The sequence below is a fragment of the Lygodium microphyllum genome, chromosome 22 (genome assembly GCF_053477565.2).
Source record: "Lygodium microphyllum isolate KBCC chromosome 22, Lygodium_microphyllum_v1.1.10, whole genome shotgun sequence".
NCBI lineage: Eukaryota > Viridiplantae > Streptophyta > Polypodiopsida > Schizaeales > Lygodiaceae > Lygodium > Lygodium microphyllum.
In genome coordinates this window covers 84,292,235-84,314,011 of record NC_141156.1, presented here as the reverse complement: position 1 = coordinate 84,314,011, position 21,777 = coordinate 84,292,235, and the positions used below count along the sequence as shown (strand labels likewise).

The following is a 21,777-nucleotide window of genomic DNA, read 5'->3' as shown; positions in this document are numbered from 1 at the left end:
CCCCTAGTATAGATGACAGCACACAGAAGGGGGCAACAACCTTTTTGGTGGTCCTGAGTTGTAGGTGACCACTTCAATGGCTGTTTGGTGCAGGGCAACAACAGTTTTTCAGCATTTCTCGCAATGAAACTCTGAAATTTCTCTCTCTAAGGCATTCTCTCTCATCCTCTAGCCATCTCTCAAGTTATCTCAACAAAATCCAACCATTTGAGTCATCAAAGATGGAGATAATAGAAAATCTCTATTGTAAATCCTAATTTACAACAAAAATTAGGATTTGGCAATCACCTCAAGATGTGGGCTTAGAATTGAGGGCCTAGGACTTAAATTCCAACAACTGAAATTGAGGAATTTCAGGGAGATTCAAGAGGCCAGCCAACCAATATTTATGTTTGCTGTAATTATTGTTAAATCAGGTCAGTACCACCCCCGAGAAGAAAGACTAGTTTCAAGGTTCCATTGCCCGAATACCATCAATTCCCTCATATTGGTGGACCCAAGGCACCTAATTAAAGGTTCGAAGCTTTGCTCTAGTGCTGAAATTGTATTCAGCTGAGCATTATAGCAAGAATGCCTTCAGAGAGTGAGATGCAATCAAGTAGGGATGATGCCTTTCAATCTAAAAATTCACAAAGCGTTGGGGAAAATGCAATGTTTGATCATGGACAAGGCATGCAGGATGGGCAACAAGCTGAGAATGAGGGAATTGGACAAGAGATGAGTCCTTCTAGGTCTCTTCATGCTAAGGTGGGTCAAGGACCGCATACGGGGATATTATTGGGTATGAAGTTCGCATGCGTGACCATCAAGCTATGACACATAGAACTCCATGGAGAGAGAGAGGGAAAGAGAGTACAAACACAAACACAAACACACAAACTAAAAGATTGATAGTGAGATATATGTGTGATGAACATACAAGTGATAGGGCCTGAATATATAGGCTAAGATATCCACCTACACCTTATAACCTTATTTAATGCTAAGTGATGTAAAAGGTATTCACACCTAAACACAAACTTTTATACACAATAATGTGTGTTCACACACAGGGATAAATCTAATAAATAAATCTAACAAACCTCCCTTCGGGTCATGGGTGACTAAACCTATGACATAAGACATACGAGAAAAGAACCAAAGGGAAGGTCTTACCTTGAGGAGACAGTGTCTAATCCCATACAATGATTCTGAAAAGGAGATACATAAGTGAGAGATGTATTATGAGGAAGATCGTGATATAGTCTACCAAGAAGCTCAGGGACCGAAGTAAGACATAGTTCAGAGATGCGTATACATGGCTCAGAGACTTATCAAAAGCCAGCATGACTCAAAGGCACTGGGCACATGACCAAAGGTCAAATACATGGATATAGTTTTCAAGATCAACTCCTTAGTGAATCGGATAGAAAACCCCCCTCCCCCTTAAACATAACTCCTTAGTGAATCGGATAGAAAGAAACACAACTCATTTTGGATTAAAATCCAACCAAAGGACTCCACACAATTATTAAATAAGCGATGGAAAGGTCTTAGCACATGCATGAGCATGGCCATGTCTAATTTCGATTACACAATTTTTATTTTTATTTTTATTTTTTAAATTTCATGTTTTCTATTTTTTTATCGGGATAAAAAATCCCCCCTCAATGTTAATATTGAGGGCATTGTGATGAGCGTCAATCGCTTGCAATAGCGTCCCCAAGCACTGGATGTTTGGCATGCCATTTTTCATCTGATATTGAAGGCACGAGCACTCGGTTGGTCTTCAACATATCATCAAAGGTCTCAATCTAATGGTAGAGAACTCCAAATTAAAAAGCCCCAAATTTCGGTAAACAAATTTGAGAAATTAGGCTCCAATTGTAAAAGCCTCAATTTTCATGTGAATAGCCTCTTTAATAACTTTTCTTTTTCTTTTTTAAGGCACTAAGGTTTAAGAAAACCTTATCATTGTCGAGCTAATGGCCCGATGGCCATTGCAAAAGATAGGTGGGTCAACGGGCACAAGGCAATGACATGGCAAAGTAGCAATGGGTAGGACAATTGTGGCGTGGTGACACTTGCGACAGGCCCTGCACATCAGATCGCAATGTGGCTGGAGACAAGGCTGCTGGAGACATGGCACATGACGGGTCTGACATTGTAGTGTTCGTTGCAGGCTGCGTGAAGTAGTGATAGGTCACCGGTCCTTGTTGGACAGAATCGGTGCTATGCTGGTGTGCAATGAGATGTGTCACGTTGACCAGGGAGAAGCACAGCATGAGTAAAATTGGACCTTGCCTGCTTGACGTGTTGACTTCTGGGCAGCAAGTCAATACCTGCAAGTGATGGGCATGGTGCAGGGCACACAAGCAGACAAGAAGCACAACACTTCCTCCTCCTCCTCTTCTTCTTCTTCTTCTGGCTTCAGATTCTTTCTCGGTTGTTGCTGCTGCTGTATTATCAACAGCAGTTCATGGGATGTGCACACAGGTTGCTTCCCCATTGCTCAGGGACAGATCAGACCGATTGCTTTGATACCACTCTTGGGTATGTTGCTTGTGTGCATGACCAGCAGGCTATGGCAGATGGAACTCCATGGAGGGGTGTGTGTGTGTGTGTGTGTGTGTGTGTGTGTGTGTGTGTGTGTGTGTGAGAGAGAGAGAGAGAGAGAGAGAGAGAGAGAGAGAGAGAGCGCACTCTTGCACATACACACAAAATGAAAGATGGATAGTGAGATATATGTGTGATGAAAGTACAAGTGATAGGGCCTGAACATATAGGCTAAGGTATCCACCTACACCTTTGACCCTTATTTAATGCTAAGTGGTGTAAAAGGTTTTCACACCTAAGCACACATTTTTACACACAATAATGTGTGTTCACACATGGGAATAAATCTAATATACAAATCTAACAGACCCCATGTATAACAATGTTGGCATAATGTTGGGGCACTAAGTGGCAAGATTAGCAATGCATATATGCAGCCCATTGTGTTTGGGACTCGTGGTATTAATTGCTAGTCATACAAATGCTCCATATAGTGCTGGTCATGAGGAAAAATGCAGCTAGTAATGCCTCCATGAGGAAAATACAGCTATTAATGCATGCAATGTCTGGAAAAATGTACCTTGATATGGCTGATAGTATACAATTCCCATGTACAGTCACATTGCAATGGTCCAAAGTATGCAAACAAGAATGTTTCCTAATGCATCTGGTGCTCCCAGCATGTCAGAGACACAAGAGGGGCTAGTCAATTGTATGTAAAGTTACATATTAGTTAAGTTGGAATTGCAGCAATGTAAAAGCATAAAGCATCGTAATACTCGAGGAACGAAGGCCGAGAACCTAGTGGAGGTTTTGAGGCAAGTAAAGTTAGAGGTAAAGTTTTCATCTGCTTCTTGGTAAAGTTTTAGTACTATTTCACCTCTGATAGATGCAATGGATGGAGGAGGGTGACTTGGCAGATTATCCTCAATATTGCACTTTACTTTGATGTATTTAAGTTAGACTATCGGGCTAATTCAAGTTCAACAAAGCATAGAAGATCTAGAGCATTGCCCAATGCTCAAGGGGAAGGTTACACCTCCACTCCCCTAGTGATGGACAGCTAGTGAATCTCGAATGTACTTGGTTTGCATCCAAGGTACTGTATGCTGACAGTATTTCTGCCATCATGATCACTATTGAGAGTACTAGTCACTATGAGTTGATATGCATATGGTATGGTTTGCATCTAGGCTTTGAAACTATACATTTGTAAGATTGCTAGCATATATGGACTACATGGGATGTACATTTTGATATGATGTACATTTGCAAGGCATGTATGGGATATGTGAATGGTATGTAGTGTACATTTGCCAGTGATGCAACAAAAGTATGATTGCATAAGTTACATGTGGTTTGCAATTGACATATGCCTTACATGAGTATCATGGAGTACATCATTGCAATGAGACACTGGTCATGCTTAAATTATGCATGACAAAAGCCTTGGTGGTCAAAACAATGTTGGGTTTTGGCATGTGGATGCGCCTCTTATGGTTCTGACAGTGATTATGATTCATGTGTATGGATCGTAACTAGTTAAAGTGTTTGGGATTTCAAACATGAACCTGGATTAGCAATAGATGCACATGTTGTTTGACTACAATGCTAGCATGTATTTCCAATAGTGACAATGGACACTTTGGTACATTGCAGTGCAATCAAGGACGATTGCAAGGATTTCAAGTGGTGGTCTATCACGAGGATGTTAAATTTTACTGCTTTGCTTAACATTTTATTAAAAGTTAATCAAATGTGCTAATGTGACTTACTGTCATGAGGACATGTATTTTTGAAACCTCACTTAGCATGTGGATTAATTTTTAATCACATGGTTAAGTGAATGTTGCACACGTGAGGTGTAACTAGGGTTAGAGTAAATTTACGAGCCCGGGACCCAGGGAAATCATGGGATATCAAAGGCAAAAGTGTCAGTTGGTGACACTAGAGAAGTGGCGTTTAATAGTAGTAAATGCGAATCTAATGGTCAAAGATGGCGCAAAGACACTCGGAAATGGAAGTTGCCTAGCCAATTTAATTATTGGCCAGTCAGATTATTTTTCAAGGCACCGAAATAATTACTAGATGAATTTTTAGTATTTAAATACTGAATATTAATATTTAATTATAGATAATGCTAGAAAAATCATTTGGAAAGGTTGCCACTTGTCAAAAATGCCCATGCAAGACTAAAAAGCGTCTTTATAGGCTAGAGAGAGACATTTTAGTGTATTTAGCCTGCAAGAGAGAGGGAGAAGATGCTGCTGGTCTAATTTGCAACCACCATTAGAGGACCTTCTGAGACAGGAGAAGACTAATCAACAACAAGTGACAGCATCTACAGGCTGTTGAGACAAGGTGGCAGCAGTAAATGACTAATTTTCTTCAGTTCTTTGCATCTACAAGCTGTTGAGACAGTGCAATAGCGGTAAATGACAAATTTTCTTCAATTCTTCGTAAAGAAAGTCTGAATTTTCTCTCTCCTCAGCATTCTCTCTCATCTCTCCTAGTCTTTCTACAACCTTGCTTTGAAGATTACAACATTGAGATCACAAAAAGGCTGAGAAATTTCAGATTTCTCTGCTGTAAAGCAGTAAATGACTAATTTTCTTCAATTATTTCCATCTACAAGCTGTTGAGACAGTGCAACAGTAGTAAATGACAGATTTTCTTCAATTCTTCGTAAAGAAAGTCTGAATTTTCTCTCCTCAGCATTCTCTCTCATCTCCCAGTCTTTCTACAACCTTGCTTCAAAGATTATAACATTGAGATCACAAAAAGGCTGAGAAATTTCAGATTTCTCTACTGTAAACCCTAATCTACAGCAAAAATTAGGGTTTAGCAACAGCCTCGAGAAGCGTGGCAAAAATTGGAAGCTCCAAGACTTAGATTCAAAAGCGGTGAAGCTCTTTTCAGTCAAATGTAGGTGAAGGGACTAGCAAATCAATGAATTTGGGGCATTTTCCATCTCCATCAAAGCAAGTGAAGGCCAATTAACTACCCGAATCAAGGAGCCAAAACAAATTGAAGACTTGCCAGTCATTTTGGATAGCAAGGGAAGTTGAAATATTGAAAGGGATTGGAAGAATCCCATTGTACATCAACTTATTCTTCAATTAAGTTAAATAAATACAAAAAGGGGTGCCAAGTTTGGGGCCAATAGGGTGTCCAATGTCCAAGATTATATAGTAAAGTGTGCATTTCCGTTTTGTGAATTTTTTATTTGTTGTAAATAGTGCTTAATCAGGTTATTTACCACCCTATCCGAGAACAAAGATTGGTTTCACTTACACAAAGTGAGGTGCAAGTTAATTATTTCACTCTCTGGGATCCAAGACCCTAAAATATTAGTTAATGTCAAAAGCAAAAGTTGTAATAAGTTATATATGACAGTACTAGATGGTACCCAATGTCGAATTTCGGTCTAGACCAATTTATGGGCCACTAATGTCAATGGAGACATTAGAGACTAGGCATTAATTAATTAATTAATACTGGTCTAAGAGTCAATAATTGCTCAAGCATACTTGGAAGACAAATTAGCCTAGCCAATTTAATTTTTTGTTGGTGGAATTATTTTTTTGGACTATGCAAGTGAAAAAAACGTTTTTGGAGACTGATGGAAAGTCTATTCCAACCATTGTGAGATAAAGGAGGCTGTTAGAGAATAAAAAGATGCTACTAATGTGATTTGCAGCCACCACGGACCATTTCTACAACAAGTGATAGCAGTTTGGAGCCTTCCAAGAATAGATGACAGAAGCCCAAGGTCCTTCTGGTACAAGTGAGAACATACAAGAGGAGGCAACAGCCTCTCTGATGGTCCTAAGCTATAGGTGACAATTTCCATGGGTATTTGAGTAGAGTAGCAATAGTTTTTCAATCTTTCTCGCGATGAAACTGTAAATTTCTCTCTCTATAGCATTCTCTCTCATTCCTCAGCCATCTCTCAAGTTATCTCAACAAAATCCAGCCATTTGAGTCATCAGAGGTGGAGATATTGGAAAATTTCTATTGTAAACGCTAATTTATAGTAGCGGAAGTTAAGATTCGACAGCCACTTCAAGATGCATGCTCAAAATTTAGGGCCTAACACTTGAATTCCAACAATTGAAATTGAGAAATTTTAGGGAGATTCAAGAGGCCAGCCAATCAATATCAAATTTGGGGCTGAATTTGTCTTTCAAGGAAGCGTGAAAACCAATTCTCGAGCAAACCAAGGGACAAATTGGTTTGGAGGCTTGCTAGTCAGTTTTGACAACAAGGCACTTGGATTAACCGAGAAGGTCAAAGGATCTCAATTGTAGTTCATCCATTGCAATAAAAGTTAAAGAAACACCGCAAGGGGAGGACATATCGAATACAACTCTCTTTACAAGTTGTTGCGTTGACAGATGGTTGAAGGTCTTCCACGCATGAAGCTATCTTGCGATATCTGCAAAGCTTGTCAACTTGGGAAACAGTACCATATCCCATTCCCTTAGGAATCCATACATAGAGCTGAGGTGCCTCTTACACTGATTCATGTTGATGTTTGTGTGCCAACATCCACCACCACCTTGAACAATGTGCAATACTTCTTTTCCATTGTGGATGATCATTCTGGATACATGTGGGTGTATTTTCTCAAGCGACACATTTACATATGTTTTTATTTGGATATTATTAGTTCATAACCAAACTAGTCGTCATGTAAGATGCATAAGGAGTGACAGTGGTGGTGAGTTTACCCCCCACAAGTTCTCCAAGTTTCTACAAGGGCATAGCATCTCTCACCATCTTACCTCTACCAACTTTCCACCTCAGAAATGGAGTGTGGAGTGTAGGAACCTGACCATCATGAACATGGACATGCTCTATGTTGTTCATAACAAAGCTCCCTGAGCACCTTTGGATCGAGGCTACTAACACTTCGGTGTACATCCACAACCAGTGCCCAATTGTGATTGTTCCTCATAGGACTCCATATGAGGCGTTATTTGACTCTCGGCCTCTTGTTTCCCACTTTAGAGTCTTTGGGAGTCAACCGTACACGCACACACCTGATGATAATAGGAAAGCTCACTCCTCGAGCTTATCTCCTGATTTTAGTAAGTAATCCGTTGGATATGTAGGTTCATATATGTAGGCAGTGATTGGCAAGTTAGTTGGATCGTGGAAAGTAAGTCTAGTTGAACTGCTCACATGTGTCTATGGCTTGTGACCTCCAATACTACAATAGGGACCCCTATTGTAGGATATAAGGGATGCTGGTTAGGACCCCATGTCTAGGGGTTGCAAATAATCCCTTTCCTTAGATAGGTAGGTTCATATATATAGGCAGTGATCCACAAGTCGGTTGGATCATGTGGACAGTAAGTCTAGTTGAACTGCTCACATGTGTATATGACTGGCGACTCTTTACACTACTACATGCAGTGCCAACCCCTAGCATATCAAAGCTCTTAAGCACTCACACTTTTTGGACTCATTGTAGGATGCTTTTTGTTAAATAAGCAAGGAAGTTTCCTTTAAGGGAAAAAACCCAAACTTAAGGAGACAAAATACAACAGTTAGTATGGTGTAGTAAGGAGGCTAGAACAAAGATTAATGACAAGCCTGGAACAAAGACCACAATACTTGAAGTCTAGTTGAACTGCTCGCATGTGTATATGACTGGCGACTTCTAACACTACTACATGCAGTGCCACCCCCTAGCATATCAAAGCTCTTAAGCACTCACACTTTTTGGACTCATTGTAGGATGCTTTTTGTTAAATAAGCAAGGAAGTTTCCTTTAAGGGAACTTAAGGAGACAAAATACAACAGTTAGTATGGTGTAGTAAGGAGGCTAGAACAAAGATTAATGACAAGCCTGGAACAAAGACCACAATACTTGACACTCGGCAGTCAGTGATGGCCCTTTCTTCTAGGGAGCTACTCAGAGCATGCTCCTTTCTGCAATTCATAAATTGGGTCCTTACCAAATACCTATTATACATAGGATGAGTATTAATATTTCACTTCAAAATCTCCTACCAGTAGCAATGAACATACCTCAGACAATTTTTTGGACTTCCTTGTAACTGTTGTAGTTCTTGTATCTGCTCTAGAGTAAATTTACTTTTTGTGAGCTTAAGGAGTACACTACCCACTTCTGAAGACTCAACTTCCTTATTTATAGTTTCAGAGTCCATTGCATCTAATTTGAGATTGAACTGCCCCAGATGCCTTACAGAAGCTGCACACAAATTGTGTCTGTTCTCTGCAATCAAGAATTGAGCATCAGCTCCCAGCTTGAAAATGTAACATTCTCTTCCAATCCTGGCATGACCATTGCACATGTGACACTATTTGGAATAACAATGCTGAAATGACTCCAGTTAGTATGACAGTGAACCCAAAACAACTCATTTTGTGAAAAATAACCCATGCATATCTCTATAGTTTGGCCAGTTATGCACAACACCATGCTGCCAACTAGTAGAGTTACATAGAGTGTGCAAATTCATTTCATTCAAGAGGGGTGAAATTAACCTAAATAATTTCCTATTTGTGCAGTGCACGACAGGTAGAAGCCATGATTGTAAACTAAATGGAGATGACACAATGAACTGATTCTCTGACATGGAGCTAGCCAATCTATCCTTCATTTAAAACTTCAGAATAAAGAAGCTGATGGATCAAATGTTCAAGATGCAGAATTGCTCCAATTTCATATACAGTCAAACGCACATGTTGCCTAAGGGTGCATATCATGAGCCATGATTTCATCTACAGACTTGCAATATATTTGGCACATTCAACTAGTAGAATGATGTGCAAAAAGAACATCTAATGAATGACAATCTATTTGGCACATTAAATAGTATGACAACTTTATCTGATGCAGAGATGTGTTTGAAATATTTGCAGGATTAGACTACCAGGTGGTCCACAGCTGGTGGACTAGAATGAGCACAGAATACCAAAACAGCAAGGCCCTGAAAGGTGAATTCAAGGCATATTCACCTCCATTTTACACTCTTACCCCTTTTGTATCCTATGTTTCAAGTATACAAAATGCTTGAAACTTTAAGCTTGTGTATCTGGGGATTTTCATTGATTAACCACAGAAAAATTATGCATAATCTTGTCTAGGACAAGTTTAGTTGCGTGCTTTGTAGCTAGAGAGTAATGTTTGTGAACACAATGGTTTTCTTCTGGTTTCGCTACTTTTATGGTTGATTGATGTTTGAGGCCCAAGAAAAGAACTCTTTATAAAAAGGAAAGTATTATGCTACTAATAAAATGTGTAGAACTGGAGCATTATAGCATCCCCTAAAACAACACTGGTTGGAATCTAAGATAACACTCTTAGATAGTCAATCATTCGGCCCTCCTGGAATCTCCTGAATATGCTTGAAGAGCTTTTTTGATCCCCCAGTTTTTTTTAATACAGCAGCTAGAGGAAGAGGAGGAACTATGCTTCTAGTGAAAGAGGAACTCAAGACCTCTCTGAATTTTATTGCTAGGGACGACTCTGCTATAGGAGTCATGGTCATGATAGCCAAGAGGAGATTGTATTGCGCTTCGTCTACGTGGCAAACTGCTCAACTCAAAGAGCAAACCAATGGCTCTATCTAATGTAGCAACTAAAAGGCTCCAATGCTATAATTGGGGAAGATTGGAAAATGATAGATAGGGACAAGGATAGATCTCACAGCAGTGGGATAATGATCATAGAGGAAAGGGAATCCTGGCATCATCTTGTAACCACATGTGAGTTAGAGGATATTGCCTTACTGGCCACAGTAGACCAAATGCCTAAATACACTTCACAAAATAAGCACATTGGCACTTCTTGGAGAGGTGGGAGTTGGATAGGTTTCATGACATAGAGGGAGCTTGGTGAATGAATAGTGAGTTGAAGTACTCTGCCTTAGAGAATGTTGCTGCCTCTGATCATGATAACATTCAAAGTCATCCTCTTGGCTAGTAATAGTGGTGGCTCGTCCCCTTTCCAAATGAATGTGTCTGCTCTCGATGACAGAAGGTTCACCAATGAACTATCACTTGTGTGGTAGAGGACAAAGGACTACAATGCATACCCTAATTATAGGTGGTTGATGTGTCAAGAGGTTGTTATTAGAGTGGCCAAAAGTTATGGGAAAAGGAGACCTTAGAACAGAAGACAGCATAAAAATTACAGCTCCTTCTCTGCTGCTCGGAACCCAAATCTGATGTCTCCGTTGGCTCCGAAAGGAAGGTAAAGCCCCAGAACACTTGGTCACGGATCTCCCAGATCACTCCTTATTCTTCTTTCAATTCAATCTGCAGTTTTCAGCCTATTTACAACGATCGTGACGTGCGCGATTTCATCAATCTGTCCCTCTTGTGAAAATCCCCTAATTGGCTGAAAAAGCAACTAGCTTTTTGCATACCATCCTAATCTAGAAGTTTTTTTCTAACTTTTTCGGATTTTTACAATAAATAATATCAAAAATAGACTAAAATTATCCAAAAATCTAGTATTTTCAGATAATCCATGCAACTCACACTAGTACTAATGGCTCAAATCACATTACCTCTCTAGATCAATAAAGAAGTCAAATGATGATGCATTCCATACTTTTTCACACTGTGTCCTCGTAACATCATGACATCCACCCCCTCTGAACCTGCACATCCTCCGGTATGTGCCAAAATCCTAGTTGTCACCGGATTTTGAGTCCTCCTCATCCTCTGCAACCATATCCTTTACTTCTTCATCTTCCATATCTTCCTGGCTAGCCTCTATATTAGGACCACTATTTTCTTCCAATTCTGGCAACTCATAGGTAGTAGATTCTCGCCTTTTGAATATTTTGATTCTTTTCCCTACTACCGGAAATTTGACGGCTGTCCCATCTAGCTCATTTAATGCATAAGTAGAATTATCAAACACCTGTCTTACCACATAGGGTCCAAACCATCTTTTGGAAACTTTACGCATGGCACTATACTGGTTATCTAAACTGCTATCATAAACCAATACCCAATCCCCATCTTGTATGGTTCTTGGCCTCAGTCTATGTCTTTTGTCAAATTGTTTCTTGTTCTGTATCCTTGCTGCCCTTAACTTTACAGTTGTTGCCTCTATGTCTTCTAACTTTCTTTCCAACTGTCTAATGCGTAAGGCCAACAACTCCTCTCGATTCAACTCCTTCTCCCAAGGTAACACACTTCATGTGACTGTCATCTCTTCTATCGGCATAATAGGTTTTTGACCATACATCAATTCTGCAAGCATATATCCTGCAACAGCACTATGAGTTGTTATGTCAGCCCACAAAGCATAAGGGAGCAATCGTGGCCACTCTTTTACCTTCTCTCCACATGCTTTTGCCAATGCCTTCACAATAGGTGGGCGACCTCTTTCACTTTTTCCATTTCCTTCAGGGTTATAGGCTGAAGTTAAAGCAAGCTTTATCCCCAATCATGCAAAGAAATCATGAGCTTCATCTGCATCCAACTCACCCCTATCTGCTGTAATTCTTCCCACAAAGCCATACCGACAAAAGATCTCTTCTAAGAGAAAAGTACACACAGCATTTGTTGTCTTAGTACGTAAAGCTTTCTCTTTCACTTAATTAGTCAAGTCTACACGAGCAAGCACAAGATATCTCATTTTCCAAAGACCTATAGGCATTGTGACCAAATCCACCACCCACTTAAAATGAAGAGACAATGGATATGTGGGTTGCAATCCATCCCGATGTCTCACAGATAAATACATTTGATATGTCGTACATATTTCCACAAAGTGAGCAACATCCTTATACATACCTGTTAGAGATCAGATCATAGCCTGATCAGGGGCAGCAGGCTGGTGCAGTCGGACTGGCAGTCAGACTGCACAATCGGACTGCCACGTGGCAGTCCGACCTGCAGCAGCCAGTGGGCTGCATTTAATGCAGCCGCCTGGCTATTTTTGGCGCCCTCTTTCCCCCGGTTTTTCAGCTATTTATACCTAGCACTTTCAGCAGTCTGGTACACTTCTCTGCTCGCAGATTACAAACCGGTGACACGCGCAGATTCCGTCTCTGTTCGCAGATTTCAGACAGCAGACAGTGCAGACTGCAGTGGACTTCGAGGTGAACAGTAGGTTGCATCATCGAGGTGGAGACACGCAGTCCAGCGCACTGCGCCCGTGTATATATCTGCATATCTTTGTATTCAGCATTCTTTATACAGCAGATCTTCATCGTCCACTGTCTCTTTCTCTCTCTTCTCTCTCTGCGTTCTCTCTCTCTTAGTCCTACGCTTCCGCACCGCTGCACTCTGACATGGTATCAGAGCAGTGTTTGAGGGCTGACTGAGCGCAGAATCAACCTGAAGAGGAGTTTCCATCGTGACACAAATTTGCGTTTTTTGCGTTTAAGGGCAGACAGGAGGGCTGCGCCTTGGAACAAGGCTGAAACGAGTATGGGCGCACAGGAAAGGAGTACAAGTGGTGGATTTGCTGCTGTTTACTGCTGTTTGACGCGGAGGAAGTTTGAGTTTTCAGCCTACAAGTGCAGGTTTTGCTTTTTCATCGCCTCCGGCCAGTGAAGAAGGTTCAGGACGCGGAAGAGCCTTAGCAGGCTGAGTTTTCCCAGTCAGAGGGGGCTGCTTTTGCGTTTGTGAAGGCATTGCAGGTGAAGATGTCTACAGAGATTGACTTGGAGTTCCAGGCGATTATGGACCGGAAGGTGCCTGTCTTACCGGCTCTTCCTGCAGATCAGAAGCTCGACGGCAACAACTACCGCATTTGGCACGTCATGATGTTGGCCATTCTTGAGTCCTATGATTTGGCGGAGTTGGTACAGGAGGAGATTGACCAGCCCTCGGTAAGAGATGAGTCCAAACTCTCTTCCGATGCTCGTGCGGATTTGGCCAAGGCCCAGTCTCATTGGGACAAACTGAATGCCAGGATTCGATTCTTTCTCTTTCTATCATGCACTACAGCCGTGATCGCTCACATCGAGCACTTGACGGTGGCTCGAGAGATATGGCTGGAGCTTGATCAGATGTACAATCGGATGACCCTTATGAAGCGGGTTTCTTTGGAGGTACAGATGCGGACCTTGTCCGTAAATAAGTCTTATTCGCTGCGGGAGCACACTAACAAGCTAAGGCAGCTTCAGATGCAGGTTCAGAATGCGGGGAAGCCGATTTCCTCCGAAGACATGGCGATCACACTTTTGTCCCAGTTGCCGCCACGATTCGGTACATTTTACTCTGCCCTTATAGCTTCGGGGCGAGAGTCTACTCTTCGATGGGAAGAGTTGGTTCCTATGGTCTTGGACCAAGAGGAACAGTTAAAGGGACAGAATGCTTCCAAGTCGGAGGCGTTGACAGGTCAAGCCTCTCAGAAGAAGGGGAAGGACCAAAAGAAGAAGAAGGGGGATAACAAGTCCAAGAAGGACAAGGAGAAGGACAAGGACAAAGATTCCACATGCCATATTTGTGGAAAGACTGGCCATTGGAAGAAGGATTGCCCTGACAAAGACACGAAGGACACCAAGAAGAAGGATACCAAGGATTCTGGAGCGGTGGCTGCACCCTCATCAGCTGCATTTCTTCATCTAGCTATCATTGAGGACGCTTCACCGAATGCTTCTGATGCTGCGATGACGGCTCCCCAGGCTCGAGAGTGGATTGTTGATAGTGGTGCCTCACGGCACATGACTCCTTCATCAGATGGTGTTGCCCAGTTGCGACCCTCGCGTGGGCAGATTCTCATTGGAGACAGCTCTTCAGTTTCTATTGCAGGTCGGGGTAAGATGCAACTTATTCCTGATGGGCGAGGTGGTACCCATACCTCAGAGGTTTTGCATGTACCAGGATTAGGGTACCATCTCCTTTCAGTTCATAAGATTTGCTCCCTTGTCCTTTTGGTGGAGTTTGACAGTACTACGGTGCGAGTCCTTGATCGTGGATCGAGGAAGGTTCTCTCATCCGGATATGAGGAGAATGGCATTTATAAACTGAAGTCTTCCACCGCCCTCTCTACTCTTCTTCTTACCTCTCAGTCACAGTCAGAGTTATGGCATGCTCGGTTTGGTCACCTGAACTATGACTATCTTCGGAGGGCGTCACGTGGACAGCTTGTTCGAGGGTTGCCGGATATAGTGGTGAGCCAGCAGCCATGTGTCTCTTGCATTCGGGGGAAGCAGCATAGGGATGCCATTGTCCGGAGTAGCACAACTAGTAATCATACCCAATACCGACAAACAATCGATCTCAATGACTACATGAGCACCCATAAAATACTCCTTATCACATTTAAGGGCTGTCACAATTTCCCATAATTCTCTTTTAACTTGTGGATATCTTCTCTGTCGTTCAGTCAATACTTCAGCATCAAAGCGAATTGCATATCTTTGCCCTTCCTCATCATCTTGCCCAATTGCCCATCCAATCCCGATTGGGCTTGTATCAACAGTAATAATGATAGACTTTCCATGTGAATAGTCAATCTTTCTCAATGTAGGAGCTGATTTTAAGAGTTGCTTCAATTTCTTCATCGCTTTCTGATGCTTCCTTTCCCAATGAAATTTCTGACCTTTCCTTAGAAGCTGATAAAGAGCATCAGCTACATGTGCAAAGTGAGGAATCCATATCAAATAGAATACACATGCACCCAAGAATCTACGAACCTCTGATACATTCATGCATACATCTTGCATTCTATCAATCCCATCTATTTTTGCTGGTGATGGCCTTCGCCCATAAGGCCCACACATATGCCCAACAATCAAAACCTCTTCAACTCCAAAGACAAACTTTTGTCCAGAAAGAGTTAAATGCACCTCTTCTAGACGTGTCAAAATCCTCTCACAATCCACAATATGGTCTGCAACAAACTGTCTGCATCCATGAGCATCCATCTCTTCATTCTTTTCATCCACTACACACCCTTTGGTTGAAACATCATCCAAGAAGGGCATAGTCAATTGTGGTATAAAATCCCTGAGTACCCTATTCATAGCACTTTTCATGTGTGCCACTGAGTTTGTTGCACCCTGTGGGAGAGTACACATCCGTACTAACCCCAAAGGAGTCTTCATGGTTGTGATATCCCTGCTTTCAATTGCAAGCTGAAACTGATCATAACCCGAGTAAAGATCACCCAAAGAATAGATCGCTCTGCCTGCAAAAGCCTCTACAAATTCATCAACCACAGGACCTGCACCCACATTTCTTATAGTCACTTTATTGACCAGTTGCATGTCTTGAATAAATCTCAAAGCCCCATTCTTTTTTGGCACATTAAACCAACGATTAGAGTACGGGGCTGAAGAAGGCTCCAAGATCTTCATGCGAATCTTTTCATTTAGCAAATCCATCAGCTTTGGCAAGTAAGCTTCAGGCACTGGAATAGGCCTCAAGTTCCATGGTACATGTGGCACAGTAAATATGACCATAGGAGAGACAACATTTGGATCCACACAACCTATTTCACTTGGCTGAAATGCAAATGCCTTTCCATGTCTAGCCAACATCGCATAAAACAGTCTCTCTCAGTAGGCAAAAAAAACCCTTTTGCACCAACTTTCAATTCCTGTAATGTTTCAGATGTAAACCGATGACCTATATCTTTAGGATCCCGTAAGCTTGGCTGCCTTGACACTTTTTCATACATACCCTCACTCTCTGGTGGAAGTGGCAAAGCAATTGGTTTCACCTTTTTGTCAACTGTCTTATACTTTGTCTCCACAAGTGCTTCAGCCCATTGTAATCCTTCCTGCTGAGCAAACAATGCTATAATATCATACATATCCAAAGAACATACTGACAACACTTTGTTTTCAGCCTCATTTTCTGCATATATAGTTGCTAAAATTTCAGCCATAGTGTCAATAATATTCAGCCCATAAAAGATGCCTGAAATGCCATCATTTTCAGCTAACAACCCCAATACTCTCAGTTTCTTAGTAGCCCATTTCATAGATATGCGTTCAGCCCTACACATAGCTTCCATAGGCTTAAACCAACATGAACTGTTTGCTGTAAACTAAGAATTACCAATAGTAAATACATGCTTCATTTTATCAAGAGGCGAGTACACCCACTGAACAGCACTACTGTAGCCCCACATTACAGCAGTACTTAATGAAAATCCAGGTCTTTGAATTCCCTTGCATTTGGAACCAAAGGAGACTCTCAAAACGTATCCTGGTTTCTAGGATGATTAACACAAACAGTAAGAAATTGAACTACTTTTCTCCCATCCTTGCTTCTGACTCTTGCATAAGCAGAACCATCATCAAGCACCTTCGTTTCATACGCACACCTATAATATAGGGCTATCCCAAAATCACTGCATATGAGGAATTATCTTGCACAAAGAAGTATTGCTCTTCTTGTACATCACCAATCATCACTTTTACATTAGGACATGCAGCATAGAGCTCCCCTGAAGAATTATTTGCAGACCTCATTCGCCAACCATGATCAGTGTCTACAGGCCATGCACCATTTTCATACAATCCCCGCTCAATGACATTTATCTCAGACCCATGGTCAAGTAAAGCAACACAAGGAGTTTCACGTTCCCCTATTTTCACTACCGTTTCAGTGGTAGCTCTAGCCTAATGATTTCTTGTGTAGTGACTTCGAGGAATAAATCCTAGAGTCTCTTCTCCATATTGTTGCATTTACCCTACTCCACCATGCATATTGCTACAAGATAATGCATTTTCAGCCACTTTTTTCTCTTTTCCACATGCTGTCCATTGATTAGTAGCATCCTGCATAGACAATCATGTACTTACTTCATGCTCATATTCAGCCCGAATACCCAACAACCCCCCCCCCCCCGGCGAACCGCCAAATCCTAACCAAGGGGGTTGTGAATCCGCGCCGGGAATGTGGACCGAACCCGCCACGAGAGGTCTCTCCGTGGAAATTACTTGGCGTAGGAGGACACTTGGGTGCCAGTGGGGGCTCTCGCTGTAATTCCCAATTCCTCCAGGCCCTACACAAGTGTTCTACGTGACTCAAGATGGGATCTCGAGGCCTTGATACTAGTTACAAGGCGGAATCTTAGAAGGATAAACCTTCAGGTTTTATTACCGGAAGACAGAAAGATTTTTCTGCGGGGGCAGAAAGGAGCACTTACTTCTCCTGTATGGGCAGGAGACACACATTAATCCGAAGATAAATTAAGTAAGTGTTTGATCTTGTTTTAACCTGTCTTCGTGTCTGTGGCCTAAATTACGTAAAGGAACCTGTGACTAACGGGTTAATTAAAAAAGCTGCTTTTATGTGTCAAGCATAACGTGGTAGGTAATTAGATAACTAAAACAACCCCCGAGGGAAGCGTGATGGATGTGACCAATGGGTCTATCCTACGAAAGGGTGGTCTCGGTTAGCCGAGAGCTTTCCTCAAAGGAGATGTTAACAGGAAATGTTAGGAAAGAGTTGGTCTATGACCTTAGACAATGTTGACTAGGAACCGGACTTCAGGTCGATCCTAGTGGGAACGGCCGGATAAATTCCGTTGCGGAGCAGACTCGAGAAACCCTAGTTGGCAAACCCCGTGTCATTCCTTGGGAGTGCCGGGCGGCGTCTTCTAGATATATCTCTCGACGGACTGCTAAGATGTGTCCCACGATTTGAAGAGCGGGCACGTTACAACCTAGGCCCTCTCCAAATGTGATTTCTCAGCTTGAGAATGGGTTGAGGACTCCTTGACTGCTACTGAACGATCAAATGGCTATGGTAAAGAGCTCCACCAGATCATATGACTCCAAGATGGCGTCCATCATCACTCACCAGAAACTGTTGTTTTTTCCATCAGGCTTCTAATCCTACAGATCTATCAGAAGAATAGGGACCTTCTCGTCCATAATGGCCTAGAATTCCATCACTGCCTCAAAAGACATCCTATTGTGCCTTTGCATAACTCTGCACGTGCTGGGTGGCCCTCCTCTGACTCCATAAAGGCAGCTAGCTAGGATTTCCTTCGCCTATTCACTGAAGAACTTCACTGTTAGAGGTGATTAAAACCCAAATTTGCTCTGAAAGACTCAAAACAGAGCCTTTTTCATGCTTTGACAGCTGTTTCTGCTCAAACAATCAACAAACACATCTTCTCTCACTCCAGCCACATGTTGATGCACAGCCCTCCCCCTCACACCTCTACATTGAAAACACAGCCTTTTTGTCACATCGAATCCTCCACTTCAGGTCTATCCATGCTTAATCCGCCGTTTAACACTGCTCTAATACCATGTCACAGTGCAGTGACGCAGAAGTGTATGCATGGACTGATTGTAGATGCTAAGCACGGAGAGAAGAGAGAGAAAGAGACAGAAGAATGCTGAGAATGCTAAATACTGAAAGCTGAATAATCAGAGCAGAATGAATACCAAGGGTTGCGCACATATGATGACAGCCGGAAACCTTGCGCAATTGTGTACAAAACTGACTAAGAAATGGTGACCAACATAAAATAGGCAAGAATGAGGTGCTGGAAGAAGTGCAGTTGGCCACCACAGGCCAGCCTGGTTGGACCTGCCATATGGCAAGCAGGCTGACTGGTCTGCCTGCTGCCGCCTCTGATCCTGCCAAGCCCACAATCCTGTGCTGCCTGCCATCCCGTCTACCCACGATCATGCTGCCCTGCCTGGGCTGCCCATGATGGTGTCCACCCAGCCTCCCTCCCCATCCAGGGGGTGTCAATTGCTAACAATACTAGGATAAGGGAGAAGTGATATGATGGGAAGAATGGGAAGGTTATTCATTACAAAAAAGTAGGAACATCGAGCTCTAGTATTTTAGCTTGGTAAACATCCATATATGTTTGAGAGGCACACAATATATCATTTCGAAGAGGCTTCCAAGGGTTTTCTCTTGCAGCATGGAATCAGGAGAAGGATTCACAACTACCTGCATTCTTGGTTCATGAGGATTGCATTGCAGAAGGCCATTGGACTTCTCAGCTTTTATGTGGCTGCTCCTTTCATTGGGATGACACAGCACACCACAAGCAACCAAACATCCCTTCTCACATGCTAAGCATATCTGATCTTGCCTAGCATGTCCTGAGTTGTCAACCATTCGGATCTTGGGAAGTGAATTTAATTGTGCCAAGCAACAGACCATCCTTTCTCACTAACCATTTTAAAAAAAGAGCCTGCTTGGCATGAGCTAAATAACACTCTATTGGGACCTTAATCAGTGAATAATCAATGCCCATCATGTTTCACAAGCAAAGAAAATCTGATCCTGCTTACCATGTTCTAAACAGTACAGTGTCAACCATCATAGATGTTTATAACACTTTCCCATGTGGGAAAAGAGGCTATTTTCCCTGTTCTTCCCTATAGTGATCAACATCATAAGCTTTTGCTCCGGAGGCACCTACTTGCCGTCAAGGGCAAGGGGCTGCCAGTCCCTCACCCGTTACCCCAACCACACCTGGCTAGATATGCAGTCCCTCCCTATAGTGAGTTTAAGGATGCCCGACATGACAAAGGTCGGTATTAGTGATAGACAATCAGAGTGTTACTCGATACATTTGCATCATTAAGGCTCGCATCAAGCGCGATCACAACAACGAGATTTAAGATTACCGTGCGCAATCGTTGACGTCTTCACACGATCACGGGTTACAACATGCCGGTGCTGCATGCATGAAATAAGAAAACCCTTTCCACAACTTGAACAGCATCACCATCCAAGGACTTCACGACATTAGGAATTTCCCAACCAACAAGAAAACTTGCCAGAACTTCGACACCAGGAAGTTCCCAACCAACAAGAAAATCCTTGCCAGAACTTCGACAGCATCACCATCCAAGGGCTTTCCCAAACCGGGAAGTTCCGAATCAGAGGGCCGATAAGGTCCTCGCCTCTAAAACCTGCTGAAAATTGATGTTGCACTGATAGCAAGCTCCATATCTTGTCATGTGACATCAAAATCCAAGCCCCTTGTCTGATCAGTGCTGTGGTTCCCTGCCCTTTGAAGGTCGTTAGACCATTTGTTCATCCCTTTTCGCTCATACGGAGGACTCAATCACCTTGCCTTAATCATGCGCAGTTATTTCAGATTGCCTTACCATGGGGCTCAGGGAAGGTTTTGTAGGGGGCTCTTCGTGTGGCACTCCAAAATTTTCTATTAATAATTTTATTATTATATTATTTTCGCTATAGGTTCGGAAAGCTATCCCATTTCCCAAACCTCCCTTTTTCAATTAAGACCCTCTCTCCTCCCCTCTTTCTCACGAGTAATTTTTTATTTTCTCTTTTTTTTAAATATTAAAATTTCTCTTTTTTTACTTTTATTTTTTAAATTAAATCCTCCTCTTCTCTCTCATTTATAATCTGTTTATTTTTTTCTCTCTTTTTTTTAATTAAATTCATTCCCCTTCTCTCTCTCTCTTATGTGTAAGGCCTAGGCTCTCTCTCTCTCTCTCTCTCTCAAATTAAACTTTTTAATTTAAACTTTTCTTTTAATTAAATATTTTTAAAAGCTTTTTTTAATTCTTCTCTCTCTCTTTTTCTTTTCCCTTTCCCCTTTTTAATTGAATTCCTCCTCTCTCTCTCTCTCTCATAGTTAGATTAAATTTTTTAATTTAAACTTTCTTTTTAATTAAAATAAGGAGAGAGATATATATATATATATATATATACGCAGAGTAAAAAAAAGAAGAGGAAGGGAGAGAGAGGAAAAGAGAGGAGAGAGACAAAGAGAAGAAAAGGAGAGAGAATTGTAGACAGAGGGAATATAAAATTTTTAAAAAAGAGAAAAGAAAAATAGGAGAGAGAAGGAAAAGATAGGAGGGGGGAGAGAGAGAGAGAGAGAGATAGACAGAAGAATAAGAAAGAGGAAAAGAGGAAGAGAAATTGGGAAAATATTTTTTTAGAGAAAGAAGAAAGAGAGAGAGAGAGAGAGAAAAGATAAAATTTTAAAAAGAGAGGGAGAGAAGAAAAAAATAAAAATTAGGAGAAAGGGGAGGAGAAGAAAAAGGGGTGGAGAGATAGAGAGAGAGAGAGAGAGAGAGAGAGAGAGAGAGGAGGAGGAGGAGAAGAAAAGAGAGAATATAAATATAAAGAGAGAATTATATATAGGGAAAAGATAAAATTTGCATACTTTAAGAGAGACTGAGGGGAAGGGGAGGGAAAGAAAGTGAAAGAAAAAGAAGAAGAATAAGAGAGAGAGAGAAAGAGAGAGAGAGAGAGAGAGAGAGAGAGAAAGGGAACATGTAGAAAGAATTATAGAGAGAGGAAATATAAAATTTAAAAAGA

At 41.8% G+C, this 21,777-nt stretch overlaps 1 protein-coding gene across 3 annotated transcripts in view; it reads right to left on the bottom strand.

Annotated features, from left to right (window-relative positions):
• The window catches only part of LOC148017363 (uncharacterized), a 62,423-nt gene extending 41,827 nt beyond the window's left edge, over positions 1 to 20,596 (bottom strand). For 2 of the 3 annotated variants that reach the window (XM_087662835.1, XM_087662837.1), the window contains exons 1-2: positions 20,256 to 20,596; positions 8,575 to 8,782 (exon numbers count right to left, since the gene is read on the bottom strand). In XM_087662835.1, coding sequence (XP_087518961.1) covers positions 8,575 to 8,782; positions 20,256 to 20,445 — 398 coding nt within the window. In that variant the 5' untranslated portion in view covers positions 20,446 to 20,596. Of the gene's footprint in view, positions 1 to 8,574; positions 8,783 to 20,102 lie in introns of all 3 variants that reach the window. The other variant, XM_087662836.1, reaches the window with a different exon arrangement.
• Positions 20,597 to 21,777: the final 1,181 nt, after the last annotated feature.